Raw genomic sequence first — 14,126 nt, forward strand, 5'->3', positions numbered from 1 at the left:
TGTTTTGTTATCGTTTCTATTGAAATATTCTTCATTTATGGTTCCGTATTTTCATTTCCCAAACCCTTTTGGAGCGCTGCTCTCCAGAATCATCAGGAACTGCTCAGATATTCATGTGCCGATTATTATTATGCGCTTTGCACTTACTCCCCCGGTCCGCTCAAAGGGAATTTCAGAGCGAGCGCTTTTCAAAAGGCTTGGCTTTTGAATGTGCCGTTGGAGAAGAGGTTTGTTGAGCTGAACTGTGAGGTTACACTAATGATCGCAGCGTTGGAGAACGAAAGAGACGAGCTAGGAAGCAATGAGTTGTGCTCTGAGGGCTCTGCTCGCTTCCCGTCTGGCTGTATGTTTTAATCTCTGTGCATGGTGACAGATATATTCCATACGGCTTCAGAGACCCAGGAATTCAAGTCAAGTCAAGTCAAGTCAAGTCAAGTGGGTTTATTGTCATTTCAACTACATACAGAGTACACAGTGAAACGAAACAACGTTCCTCCCGGACCATGGTGCAACATAGACAGTGCATACAAGACACAAGTGCAACACAAACAAACAAGTGCGGACAGACAACACAACACAGTACAGGCAGAGGATAATAAATAATGACGGTAGTGTGCAAGTTGTGCAATGTGCAATAAATAGAGTCCAGTGAGGTAGTAAAGTTATTAGTGCAAATGCTTGTGCAAAAAATGCTTCCCATGTTATCTGGGGTAAATGGTTGGAAAGAGAGAGAGAGGGAGAGAGAGAGAGAGAGAGGGAGAGTGTAAGATATCAGTTCAGAAGTTGAGAAGTTGAATTAACTCAGATCTGACTCCAGGCAGGTGAATTGCCAGCCCAGCGGAGCAGCAGGGTGTGTTAGGGGGCTTGGTTGTTTAGTCAGGGGTAGGAGTTGGTTGGGCAGTTAGTGTTAGTATCCCAGCTGTTGCCTGTGACTGTGTGATAATGCACTATAGACCTTTATAGCTTTTAAATGCAGTTAAGTGGGTGGTTGGTTGGTTGGTTGATTGATTGAGTGGTTGATTGATTAGGTGTATGAGTTGGTTGGTTGATTTGTTGTTTGAGTGGTTGATTGGTTGGTTAGTTGTTTGAGTGGTTGTTTGGTGGATTGTTTGAGTGGTTGATTGGTTGGTTGATTGATTGGTTGAGTGGTTGGTTGGTTGTTAGAGTGGTTGAGTGATGGGTTGGTTGGTTATTTGAGTGGTTGATTGGTTGGTTGATTGATTGGTTGAGTGGTTGGTTGGTTGTTAGAGTGGTTGAGTGTTTGGTTGGTTGGTTTTTTGGTTATTTGAGTGGTTGGTTGATTGGTTGGTTGGTTAAGTGGTTGGTTGGTTGAATGGTTGGTTGGTTTTTTGGTTATTTGAGTGGTTGATTGGTTGGTTGGTTGGTTGGTGGGTTGTTTGAGTGGTTGATTAGTTGGTAGAGTGGTTTGTTGGTTGATTGGTTGGGTTATTTGAGTGGTTGGTTGGTTGGTTGGTAGAGTGGTTGGTTGGTAAAGTGGTTGGTTGGTTGATTGATTGGTTGAGTGGTTGGTTGGTTGATTGGTTGAATGGTAGTTGGTTGATTGATTGGTTGAGTAGTTGGTTGGTTGAGTGGGTGGTTGGTGGGTTGTTTGAGTGATTGGTTGGTTGTTTGAATGGTTGATTGAGTGGTTGGTTGGTTGATTGGTTGAATGGTTTGTTGGTTGATTGATTGGTTGATTGCTAGTTTGAATGGTTGAGTGATTGGTTGGTTGAGTGGTTGGTTGGTTGATTGGTTGAATGGTTTGTTGGTTGATTGATTGGTTGATTGCTTGTTTGAATGGTTGAGTGATTGGTTGGTTGAGTGATTGGTTGGTTGAGTGGTTGGTTGGTGGGTTGTTTGAGTATTTGGTTGGTTGAGTGGGTGGTTGGTGGGTTGTTTGAGTGGTTGATTGAGTGGTTAGTTGAGTGGTTGGTTGGTTGGTTGTTTGAGTGGTTGGTTGTTTGAGTGGTTGATTGAGTGGTTGGTTGTTTGAGTGGTTGGTTGTTTGAGTGGTTGATTGAGTGGTTGGTTGTTTGAGTGGTTGTTTGAGTGGTTGGTTGGTTGAATGATTGGTTGAGTGGTTTGTTGGTTGATTGGTTGAGTGGTTTGTTGGTTGATTGGTTGAGTGGTTGGTTGCTTGATTGATTGGTTGATTGGTTGGTTGGTTGATTGGTTGAGTTATCTCTGCAGAAACTCACTGTGTCTAATTAGAAGAATCTCCTCTCTGCTTCACAGTGGACGGTCTGATCAGCCCTAAGGACATCGACCCCATCCACCGCTACGTCCAACGCCAGGACCAGAGGAACGTCAGCATGAGATACTCCAATCAGGTGAGCTGATCCTTCATTCCACCAAGGCTGCTTCACTTTACTCATGTGCAGGGTGTACAGCCGGGCTGTGTACCACCTCAGTAGCCGTGCCCTTTGATCGTGTATCAGAATTTCACAAAATATCACAGTATTGGAGCTGAGTCAGGATTTTTATCACTCCGGTCTCTGGAATGTGCAGTCTGCAGATCAGGATGTAGATGTTGTGGAAGAGGCCTTACACGTTTTTGTTTGATGAATTAATTAATTGATCCATTTATCAATCAATCAGTTATTATCATTCTTATTCTTACATTATTATTATTATTATTATTATTATTATCTGTGGGAATAATCAAGTGGATCAACTGAACATTTATAGAGCATTATTGAGTGCTTTTAAGTGAAACAGTAGAAGCTATATCGCCCCCTACTTTTCCCATGGTGTATTGCAATCGGTCGGAATGACTGTGTGTATAATATAATAACTGTATAATTTTAAATAAAAGCTGTGTTCTTCTCTTTAAACACACTTCTGCACATTAAAATACATAATTGTTGTTTATTTACTGAATTTAACATTGGAATAATTAAGGCGTGCATAAAAATTATTATTTTTTATGTTAAATTCAGTAGAAAAAATAGGTCACTTATTAAAACAAACACACGTTGTTGAGGTCCAATCTTTTGCATATATCCGTATGCTTATAATTTAAGTAATTTATAAATGTTTTTAAATACAGTGTCTGATTTGTCCCGTACACACTGCACCATCGACGTCTGCTAATCATTGTAGCTCTACTGAGCTATAAGTGTAATATAAAAGTAATTAATATCATTAAAATACACATATTTGATTAATTATATTTATTTTAATTGTTGTAAATATGAATGTAATGAAACGGACTGATGTGTAGAGATGCAGAGTGTTCTGTGCTGAGGTCTGTACTGTACTACATGGTTTGAAGAGAGGCGTCCTGACCACTCCAGTGGCTAAGAGAAGTGTCCTCAGCCTGTGAAATCTCTCTCTGCTGTCGTGTTTGATGTTGGTGACCAGGGCACTGCGGGGGACCAACACACACTCACATACACAGTGGATACACACCCACAGCTCACCTTTCATCAGCACCACAGGCCTGTTTACAGCTAAAGACTGGGCTCTAAACACACATCTAGTAGTTTATATATAGTATATATGTATATGTATATATATTATAAATGTGTGTGTGTGTATGTATATATATATATATATTTTAGAGATAACTTGAGGCAGTGTCTTCATAACCCATAGGTATAGTAACTTTCTGTGAGGGAGCCACTGTGAACAGTTATGACTGGGGGTAAGGTTATCTTACCCCCCCCCAAAAAAATCACTCTGAATGACTTTGTTTACATCCTAATTGTTTAATTATGCAGAAATATTAAAATATTTTCTCCATAAATGAGCCACGGGTAATCAGAGCCACACTGTATGTCCTCCTCTCCTGCTGGCCTGGCTGCTGGACTGCAAGCCTGGCGGATTAGAGCTGTCATGTGGTTAGTGTGTGTGTGTGTGTGTGTGTGTGTGTGTGTGTGTGTGTGTGTGTGTGTGTGTGTGTACGTTGCTGTCAGAAAGCTGTGTGTCAGTGCTCTGGTCATGGTTGTTATAAGGGGCCCATCATTTCTACGCTGACTGCAGGTTCACTGCAGGTGGAGTGGACAGGAGAGGGGATGACCAGCAGCAGGGCCGTGGGTTCAGCAGACTCAGGTAGTCTGGGCAGGTTGGAGCGTACAGTGGGAGAGTCAAACATGACAGGATGCGTACAGGCAGTGTTTTGTGTGTGTGTGTGTGTGTGTGTGTGTGTGTGTGTGTGTGTGTGTGTGTGTGTGTGTGTGTGTGTACTTATTTATGGGCTGTGGTGTAGTTTATGCAGGTCAGGTCCATGTGAATGGGTGTATATATGTGATTACATGAATTAAAGAGCTCATATCATAGAAACCCACATTTTTGTGTGATTTATGCATGTGAACAGTCCATATTTGGAATCTATATCTATATATAGAAGCTACCCATTTAGCCCAAATCAGTTATAGCTCCACTCATTCTTTTTATATTATTATAATGTATTTCTAATTTGACAATATTATTTCTGTTCAATTTTGAAGGCCAGTTACCCAATCCGTATTCATAAGACTCCCCCCCCTCCCCCCTCCATCACTAGCAAAGCCCCCAACACTAGGAGGGTGGAGACTAGCACATGTCTCCCCCAAAACACATGTAAAGCCAGCCATTGCCCCTGCAGCATCGCTAGGTAGCAGCATGCTCAGAGGAAAGCCCGGCTCCTCCCCAGCTCCCGTACAACAGCTAACAGACGCCTGTGCTGACCAAGTGCCAACTGTGCTCCCTCTGACTCCGGCTGCTGATGGCAAGTAGCATGGCCCGGGATTCGACCCAGCGCTCCTCAAGTTACAGTGGCAGCATCTACCGGACATGTCAGCCAATCAGCACAGAGCTCATTTACATATATTGCTCTTAAAGGCACATTAACAGCTATGGGTTCTTGTGAAAATGTGTGTGTGATGGGATGTGAAGCCCCTCTATCTCCGTGTCAGTAGCAGACACTCGGAGGCGGAGAGCAGCTGGTTAGGTGCCCCCTGTGAGGCGGGGCTGAAAGCAGGAGGACTGTTTCTTTTCAGTTCTTTTCTTCCTCTCGGTTCTCCTGTGTTCTTCGGCGCCGCGGCGGAACCGTGGGTTTAAACTCACACAGCATTACAAAGCTCAGCTGCTGAGAAACAGCAGAGGCCTCTCACACACCACCATCCTCTCCCCTTCAAACCACAGCACAGCTGACTAGAGACAGGCTGTCTATCTACCTATCTGCCTCTGTCTGTCTGTCTCTCTTTCTATCTGTCTGTGTGTCTGTGTGTCTGTCTATCTGTTTGTGTGTCTGTCTATCTGTCTGTCTGTCCACCCATCTGTCTGTCTGTCTGCCTGCCTTTCTATCCGTCTGATCTGTCGTGTATTGATCTGTCTATCTCTCTGTCTGCCTGCCTGCCTGATCTATCTGTCTGTCTGTCTGTCTGTCTGTCTAATCTATCTATCTATCTGTCTGTCTGTCTGTCTGTCTGTCTGTCTATCTTGTCTGTCTGTCTGTCTGCACTCATCTACACCACTACCTCGTCTGATACCGCCGCTGTTCTGATATTCTTTCTGTAAAATCTTTAAAAGCTTCCTGACTTTACTTTACTTACCATCCAAACCCACCGGGACTATTTTGTTGCACCGCAGCCTGCATGTATCCCTCCACCATATAAATGCTTTAGACCCAAAATCGAAAGGCTTGGCAACATCAGACCGCCCTGAATCCCCCTGTTTACACCTTAACCTCTTAAATGTCCGGATTTTTTTAATTCTGTGGATTTCTCCTGTAATGTTAGGCTGTCGCCTCGTTCTCTCGTTCTCTCGTTCTTAATAAATAACCAGCTAATGAACTAATCAATCAATCAATACGGTTTAATAATACGGTTTAATATGATCATATCATATATATGATTAATATTGTATTTTAATAAGAAGACATCCAGGCAACATCCGTCTTCAAAGACTTCATTAAGAGATAATTATGTTGTTTAGATAATGACTGTTATTAGGGACCCTGTTATGATAATACACTATGGGAGGAGCTTCAGTCACAGTCGGATAATTCGAAGAAAAAATATTGCATTTAATGAATTTGCATATTTTTACAGGCCCATTGAAAAGTTTGGACACCCCTGGCCTTGATCTGCAGCGAACTGTTTAAAAGGACAGCACAGTTACTTCAAACAGATTAGCCATAACATTAGTACCATCAGGTACCAACCTGAAGTAGAGAAAACATTGATTATTATTATAGTGTCTTCTGTCCAGAGGTGGATATATTAGGCAGTGGGTAAACAGTCAGTTCTTGAAGGTGATCTAGATAAATGCCTGGGTCATTATTTATATATATATATTATTTTATTTTATTTTTTTGTCGTTCAGTAACTTAGCAGTAATGATTCTCTTTAGAAGTGCGTCTCTGTAGAGGATGAGCCTTAGTTACACTTACATCAGCACTGTTATTTGACAGGCTTTGAAATAGAACTATATATACATGGTGTGTGTGTGTGTGTATGTGTGTGTGTGTATGTGTATGTGTATGTGTGTGTATGTGTGTGTGTGTGTGTGTGTGTGTGTGTGTGTGTGTGTGTGTGTGTGTGTGAACTGTGACATTTCTGCACTTATGAGCTCTGAATGAGGTTAATGGAAAACTACCACAGCACAGCTTGTTCTAGTATCTGTCATTCACTCACACACACACACACACACACACACACACACACATACACACATACACACACACTTACTTCTTATTGCTCAGATAAGGTCTGAAGGTGAGAGATCTTCAATTGGCCATCTCCGTCAGAGGAGACACAAACAAACCACTTCAGAGAGTGGACGAGAAACAGAAAAGAGAGAGAGAGAGAGAGAGAGAGAGATAAAGAGGGAGAAGCTGGAGGAGAGGCATGAGCTGAATGCGTTGGCAGTGGAGCGAAACTGCAGAAAGTTTAATGTCCTCCAGCTCAGACTGAAACTTTCTTAAAGCGACAGTTTGACCAAAATCAAATCATCATCAGCTCACAGTGAGAGCTAGCCAGGCTAAAGTACAGCTTCCAAACATGGTGGAGGTAGTTTCATCATCAACAACTCACAGTGAGAGCTAGCCAGGCTAAAGTACAGCTTCAAAACATGGTGGAGGTAGTTTCATCATCAGCTCACAGTGAGAGCTAGCCAGGCTAAAGTACAGCTTCCAAACATGGTGGAGGTAGTTTCATCATCAACAACTCACAGTGAGAGCTAGCCAGGCTAAAGTACAGCTTCAAAACATGGTGGAGGTAGTTTCATCATCAACAACTCACAGTGAGAGCTAGCCAGGCTAAAGTACAGCTTCCAAACATGGTGGAGGTAGTTTCATCATCAACAACTCACAGTGAGAGCTAGCCAGGCTAAAGTACAGCTTCAAAACATGGTGGAGGTAGTTTCATCATCAACAACTCACAGTGAGAGCTAGCCAGGCTAAAGTACAGCTTCAAAACATGGTGGAGGTAGTTTCATCATCAACAACTCACAGTGAGAGCTAGCCAGGCTAAAGTACAGCTTCAAAACATGGTGGAGGTAGTTTCATCATCAACAACTCACAGTGAGAGCTAGCCAGGCTAAAGTACAGCTTCAAAACATGGTGGAGGTAGTTTTATCATCAACAACTCACAGTGAGAGCTAGCCAGGCTAAAGTACAGCTTCAAACATGGTGGAGGTAGTTTCATCAGCAACAACTCACAGTGAGAGCTAGCCAGGCTAAAGTACAGCTTCAAAACATGGTGGAGGTAGTTTCATCATCAACAACTCACAGTGAGAGCTAGCCAGGCTAAAGTACAGCCTCCAAACATGGTGGAGGTAGTTTCATCATCAACAACTCACAGTGAGAGCTAGCCAGGCTAAAGTACAGCCTCCAAACATGGTGGAGGTAGTTTCATCATCAACAACTCACAGTGAGAGCTAGCCAGGCTAAAGTACAGCTTCAAAACATGGTGGAGGTAGTTTCACACACTGCTACTGTAACTAAGAAAGTTAAAAATGAGAGATCTCTATATCCTGTAGTGTAAGAGAAGAAATCTGGAGAAACTCGCTGTTGAATGCTGTTGAATTTGGTGGAGTAATAACTCTTGGCTTCTGAGAGTTAATCGTTTTACAGCCTGACCGCTGTGTCTGGACTCCTCACTTCTGTAATCCTTCACCGGTCTCTCCTTTCTTCTGATGCGTCTCTCGGAGGACGTATTGTATGTCCCCCTCAGCTGAAATGATAAATAATGGTCGTCAAGCTGTGAGCGCTGGCCAGTTGATGTGTGTCCAGCTCTGTGCAGCGGAGGGGAGCTTTCACTATCACAGAGCGCTGTGAAACGATCGCTACGGTGGTGAAGTGGAGCAGAATGGACTATCGCTCATCCACACATCTGCTGCTTTGCCAAGCATCTCCCCCCCTCCCACATTAAAGCCTCTGTTGTCCCTGTAGCTGCAGATAGCCTCAGTGCTGAGGAACACAGCAGTTAGCTTCATTGCCAGTGAGCAGGAGTCCTCTCCACCTAAAGTGATCGGATGAAGTGAGGAACATATGGAGTGGATGTCTCCACCCTCAGTCTTAAACTCATCCCTGCAGACTAATTCAGCTCAGGTGGTCTCAGAGGGTCTTTGATGGTCAGAGGTGGTCAAGAAGCAGCTTAGCTCATGACCAGCATGCTGCACATGCTCATTTGAGTTTGATAGAGTAGCTGTTCAAAGTTCAAAGTAGGTGTTTCTAATAAAGTGGCCAGTGAGAAGAAACAAAGGATTGGTGTTTCTAATAAAGTGGCCAGTAAGTAGAAATATACAAGAGGTGTTTCTAATAAAGTGGCCTATAAGTGGAAGCACGAGGTAGGTGTTTCTGATAAAGTGGCCAGTGAGCAGAAACCTCAAAGTAGGTGTTTCTGATAAAGTGGCCAGTGAGTGGAAGCTCAAGGTTGGTGTTTCTAATAAAGTGGCCAGTGAGCAGAAACAAAGGATTGGCGTTCCTAATAAAGTGGCCTATAAATGGAAGCACGAGGTAGGTGTTTCTGATAAAGTGGCCAGTGAGCAGAAACACAAGGTAGGGGTTTCTGATAAAGTGGCCAGTGAGCAGAAACACAAGGTAGGTGTTTCTGATAAAGTGGCCAGTGAGCAGAAACACAGGGTCAGTGTTTCTAATAAAGTGGCCAGTCAGCAGAAACCTCAAAGTAGGTGTTTCTGATAAAGTGGCCAGTAAGTGAAAGCTTGAGGTAGGTGGTAGGGGTTTCTGACAGATTGTCCTGGCTCAGTAGCGCCACCCCCTGCATTTCTAAGTAAATCCACAGTCTTAAGTTATCTGCCATTGCGATCTCAGACACGTTACACACCCTCTCTCTCTCTCTCTCTCTCTCTCTCTCTCTCTCTCTCTCTCTCTCGCACACTCACACTCACACACACACACACACACACACACACAGCTTCTCTATGGGAATTATATCACCTACGGCCTTTCTGACAAGGGCCCGGCTTCTAAAGCCTCTCGCCGCCTCGGCTAAATATAAATTGATTTTTTTCTCCGCCCTCTTCTCGTGTCATAAGGATTGCTGGCTAAACCTAATATATCTGCGCTCTACCCAGAGAGGGACGATGTGTATCGAATTCACAGCAAGGCTTCTTTCGGCTTTTACAATTACCCTCCAACCCCCCGCAATCCAATCCTCACCTGGTTCAATCTCTTAAAGGTGATTGTAGCCCAGCTTATGCGGTTGCATAGGCAGGCCCTCACTACACCCACTCCACTCTTCTCAAGCTGGAGCGGAGGAACGTCAGCACTTTCCGCCTGGAAACGCAGCATGCATGGATTTACTCTCTCTCTCTCTCTCTCTCTCTCTCTCTCTCTCTCTCTCTCTCTCTCTCTCTCTCTCTCTCTCTCTCTCTCTCTCTCTCTCTCTTTTAAAGATTATCCCCACCTTCTCGCTCTTGTGCTCTCGTCCCGTCGACTCCTTTTATTCTGCGTGGCTCTCCTGACGAGGCACTTTACGGAGCGAAATCCCCCACCTTAAAGCTCCTAACAGCTCCTAAACGGGTCCCTGGCCAGCAGCGCTCACTGTTTTAGAACAATCCAGCCTGTGCTGTGTTGTGCTCTGTGTTTGTGTTTGACAGTCCTGACACTTTAAAGGAGGTTTGAGGAGTTTGAAGCCGCAGATTTCCGTACCGTGAGAGCAGCTCTGGTCTGAAAAGAGTTTGCCTTATGGCGCTGCAGCTAAACACGTTGCAAGAGGAGATGCGTTTAGTGGTGTCTCCGGGTCTGGGTCTAACATCGTTGATAGAAAGCCAGTGAGGGCAAAAGAGCTCCCGGAGAATCACATAGAAGGTCTAGTCCCTGTAGAGATGTAGTCCTGCCAATAGAATAGGACTCTCTGGAGCGGATAATATACATGACCCTATCGGCACCATGCTGCCTAATAATGCCAGGCGTGGGCTATTAGAGTGGTATAAAGACCCCCAGCATTGAGAAGTTGTGGAGCAGTGGAACTGACTGTGTTCTCTGGAATGATGGATGGTGGAGCTCCATCCTATACTACTAACCCTCTTGTTGCTGTATGCGATCAAATCATCATGACAAGCCTTTAGTCTCTTTAGTACAATAGAGTAGAGACAGTTACTCCAACAAAAGCAGGATAAAAGAATGATAAACAATGAATGAGCAGGTGTCCAAATACTTTTGTCCATATTATGTATTCATCTACATAGACTGAAGCATGGACACAACAGTGCTCCCCAGTTAGACTTCTCAGTAAATCACTGATATTAGAATAAACTACAGAAAGTGGAGGTGGAGGTTCTCCATCACTGTGTTCATCATTAGAACATCTCCAAAGTTCTCCTCTCTCATGGAGTCTAGTATTATTTAGAGTTCTCCTCAGATCAACACCTGGTTTGGTGGTAAATCAGGGCTTAATGATGGTAAATCAGGTGAGCTGCTGCTGCTGCTGATGGAGTTGAACACATCCTCCATGCTGTGCTGGCTGGACTGGGGGGCGTCCAGGAGAACCCTGGAGGAACCGAGCTCTGTTAACACAGTTAGCACAGTGCTAATCGGTGGGCTTTATGTTTAATATGGCTGCATTAGCCTCCAGACACATTGCAACTGACTGACTGGGATGCCTGGAGTTACTGGGAAAAGGGGCTGAACTCTTGCTTTATCCGGCAGTGATGGGAGTGTGTGACTGCCCGCAGCAGACCCGTGCGGACCCCTCGCTTGTGTATAACGGTTTATTTTGGGAAAGCAGGCTAATGCAGCACATCTTTTTATTATGCAGAGAGTGTGTACACACACTTAGTGATGCAAATTAATTTCTTAATCTTTACATGCATGATTGCAGCCCACGTCTTAAGAAGCAGCAAAATGTGTGTGTGTGTGTGTGTGTGTGTGTGTGTGTGTGTGTGTGTGTATGTGTGTGTGTATGTGTGTGTGTATGTGTGTGTGTATGTGTATGTGTATGTGTATGTGTATGTGTGTGTGTGTGTGTGTGTGTGTGTGTGTGTGTGTGTGTGTGTGTGTGTTTTTCCGCATTTTTGTGTGCAATTTGATGGAAGTCAGAGAAAAACAGGACTAGGAAGGTCACATATGGATGCTCATATTTTGTGACTGGCAGACAGAATCTGCGTATCTCCAGAACAGCAGTTTTACAGGAGGAGGAAAAAACCTGCTTAAGGTTCAATGGAATTCAATGGAATAAGAGTTTATTTCAGGTCATTTTGGAGCATTTTTACTGGTCCACTCATCATGAAACTCCTGTATAATATAAAGGGCAGCTGCCAGATTCACATGTAAAATATTTAATATAATATCTCTCATATAAGATATACGGTTTTACCTGATTAACAAGATGTTGCTATTAAATGTGCTTTTTAAACATTTGTTTTGCATAATTTGAGTAGCTTCAGTTCATAATAAAAAGAAATATATATATATATATATATCACTCTCTATATATGAACTGCATCACTCCACTGAGTGATACAGTATTAAAGCATTCTTAGATTTTTGTTTCTTTAATTTGTAAAAACTGAGGAATAAAAGCAGTTAAACACTCAAACCCGTGTGTTATCATGAAAAACGTCACAGGAGTGAGAATATACGGCACCGGCAACCAAATCCCAGCCATGGTGTTGTTCGTGATAACACACACACAACCTTGAGTGTTTTATTGCTAATACATATTTTTTTTGCTGTCACACCAAAACCTTGTATCTCCATTTGTTTTTTTGTTTTTTTTACTGTTTTTCACTTTTCTCCATAATGTGAATTTTATATTGTATCAGAATTTCATGATGAATCTTTTTACATTGACTTCCATTGAAAAAGTTAGGAGGGTTTCCTGTGACTACATACTTATGTATGTGTGTGTGTATATATATATATATATATATGTATATATATATATATATATATAAAATCACAATGGACAGATTTTCTCATATATATATGGTGGCATGCAAGAATCGGTGCAGCCCTTGTTATGATTTCTGTACTGTGAGCAGAAGATGATCTGATCTCCAAAAGCCTCTAAACTAAAACATTCTTCTGAACATTTTAAGCGAAATATGTGTTTATAGTGGAAAGAAGGAAAAAGGAAAGAAGCACCCTGCAGAAGTTTGGATAGTTGCCCCGTCCCAAGAGATTTGAGCTCATTATTATCAGGGACTCAGGCCTTATTTAGCGTATTAGGACAATGCCAAGTTCACAGTCATCGTTAGAAAAGCTCGGTTGTGTCGTCTTTAACTTTACTTCGTGTAACTATTCAGTTTACTATACCGTAACAGATCTTTCCACCAGGAGTACCCAAACTTTTGCATGCCTCTGTGTTGCAGTGTAATTCTGTATCTTGTCTAACTGTAGATAGTAATGCTGGGTTTAAGGCTGGCCTTGAGATTGAGCTGAAACATCTGTCAGGGAGCTGCTGGTGTAGTCCTCTCTCCTCCTGCAGCAGTTTAATATTTAAACTCCGACATTTGACTCAGTCGGCCGCCGCCCTGCGCCAGCTTCATCCTTCTCACATTTGCGTTACATCTGATCTCGCCATGCTCCGAGTCGCCGTGCTCTCAGCACTGGGCTGTATTCAAATGCTTAAGCACTTCTGGTGGCTTTGACACCTTTTTAAAACCTCAGTCAGAAGTAATCTCAGCTGCAGCGTCTGAACATGTGGACGTGTGTGCCGGCGTCCTTTCAGAGGAATTAACAGAAACTCCTTATGTGGTACAGAGCTAGTGCTGTACTGCTGATAGCATAGTATTATTATGGAGATGCTTATGATGATTATTATAACATAGAGGTACTTGCAGATGAACTTTACAAATGGGACACTATAGATGTTTATATACAGCTCTGGAAAAAATGAAGACCACTTAATAATAATAATAATAATAATAATAAAACTAATATATATATATATATATATATATATATATATATTTTTTTTTTTTATATATATTTAAATTTGCATCTCTATGTGTGCGGAAGATGTTTTATTCCAGGTGTTTCATCAAACAGAGCTGATTTAGCCGAATTTACAGACTATGAATGGCATAAAGTCCCAACAGCAATGTGAAAGACTAGTGGAGCTGTGATTGGCCATCGAGGTTTTTTTTTTTGCATGAGAATTTATTTGCATTATAATTTTTATAATCATTTCTTTGGATTATTTTAGCAGGTGTTTTTGAGCAGTTGTCATTTCTGCAAATAAATAGATAAATAAGTAACTAAATGCTCTAAATAGCAAATATTTTAATTTGGAATTTAGGGGAAATGTTGTCCATGGTTTATGAAATACAATGCAAATATTAATTTCTCTAAACACACTGCCTATAAACAGTAAAACCAGAGAAACTGATCATGTAGGGTGGTCATGTTAATGTTTTCCGGAGCTGTATGTTAAGGATTGTTATTACGTCTACACTGACATCTCGATTTTACTGTATGTTTTTTTCATTGGCCTTTATATCAGAAATACCTACCATGTGGCTCAGCTGTCTAACGCGCTACCGCTATTGCCCGGGGGGGTGGGGGGGTGTGGTTCTGAGCCATGCCGCTTTGCAGCAGCCGGAGTCTGAGAGAGCACAATTGGCCGGCACGGGCATCTGTTAGCAGATGCGGTGGAGCTGGGGACCCGGCGCTGTCCTCTGAGCGCGTCAGCTGCCTGGCGACGTGTGCATTGCTGGTGCTAGGGTGAGTTACG

At 42.8% G+C, this 14,126-nt stretch overlaps 1 protein-coding gene across 3 annotated transcripts in view; it reads left to right on the forward strand.

Annotated features, from left to right (window-relative positions):
- Positions 1 to 14,126, forward strand: part of phkb (phosphorylase kinase, beta) — a 124,863-nt gene that overhangs the window by 52,969 nt on the left and 57,768 nt on the right. For all 3 annotated transcript variants that reach the window (XM_072671609.1, XM_072671608.1, XM_072671607.1), the window contains one exon: positions 2,236 to 2,330. In XM_072671609.1, coding sequence (XP_072527710.1) covers positions 2,236 to 2,330 — 95 coding nt within the window. The remainder of the gene's footprint in view (positions 1 to 2,235; positions 2,331 to 14,126) is intronic.

The sequence above is a fragment of the Salminus brasiliensis genome, chromosome 25 (genome assembly GCF_030463535.1).
Source record: "Salminus brasiliensis chromosome 25, fSalBra1.hap2, whole genome shotgun sequence".
Taxonomy (NCBI): Eukaryota; Metazoa; Chordata; class Actinopteri; order Characiformes; family Bryconidae; genus Salminus; species Salminus brasiliensis.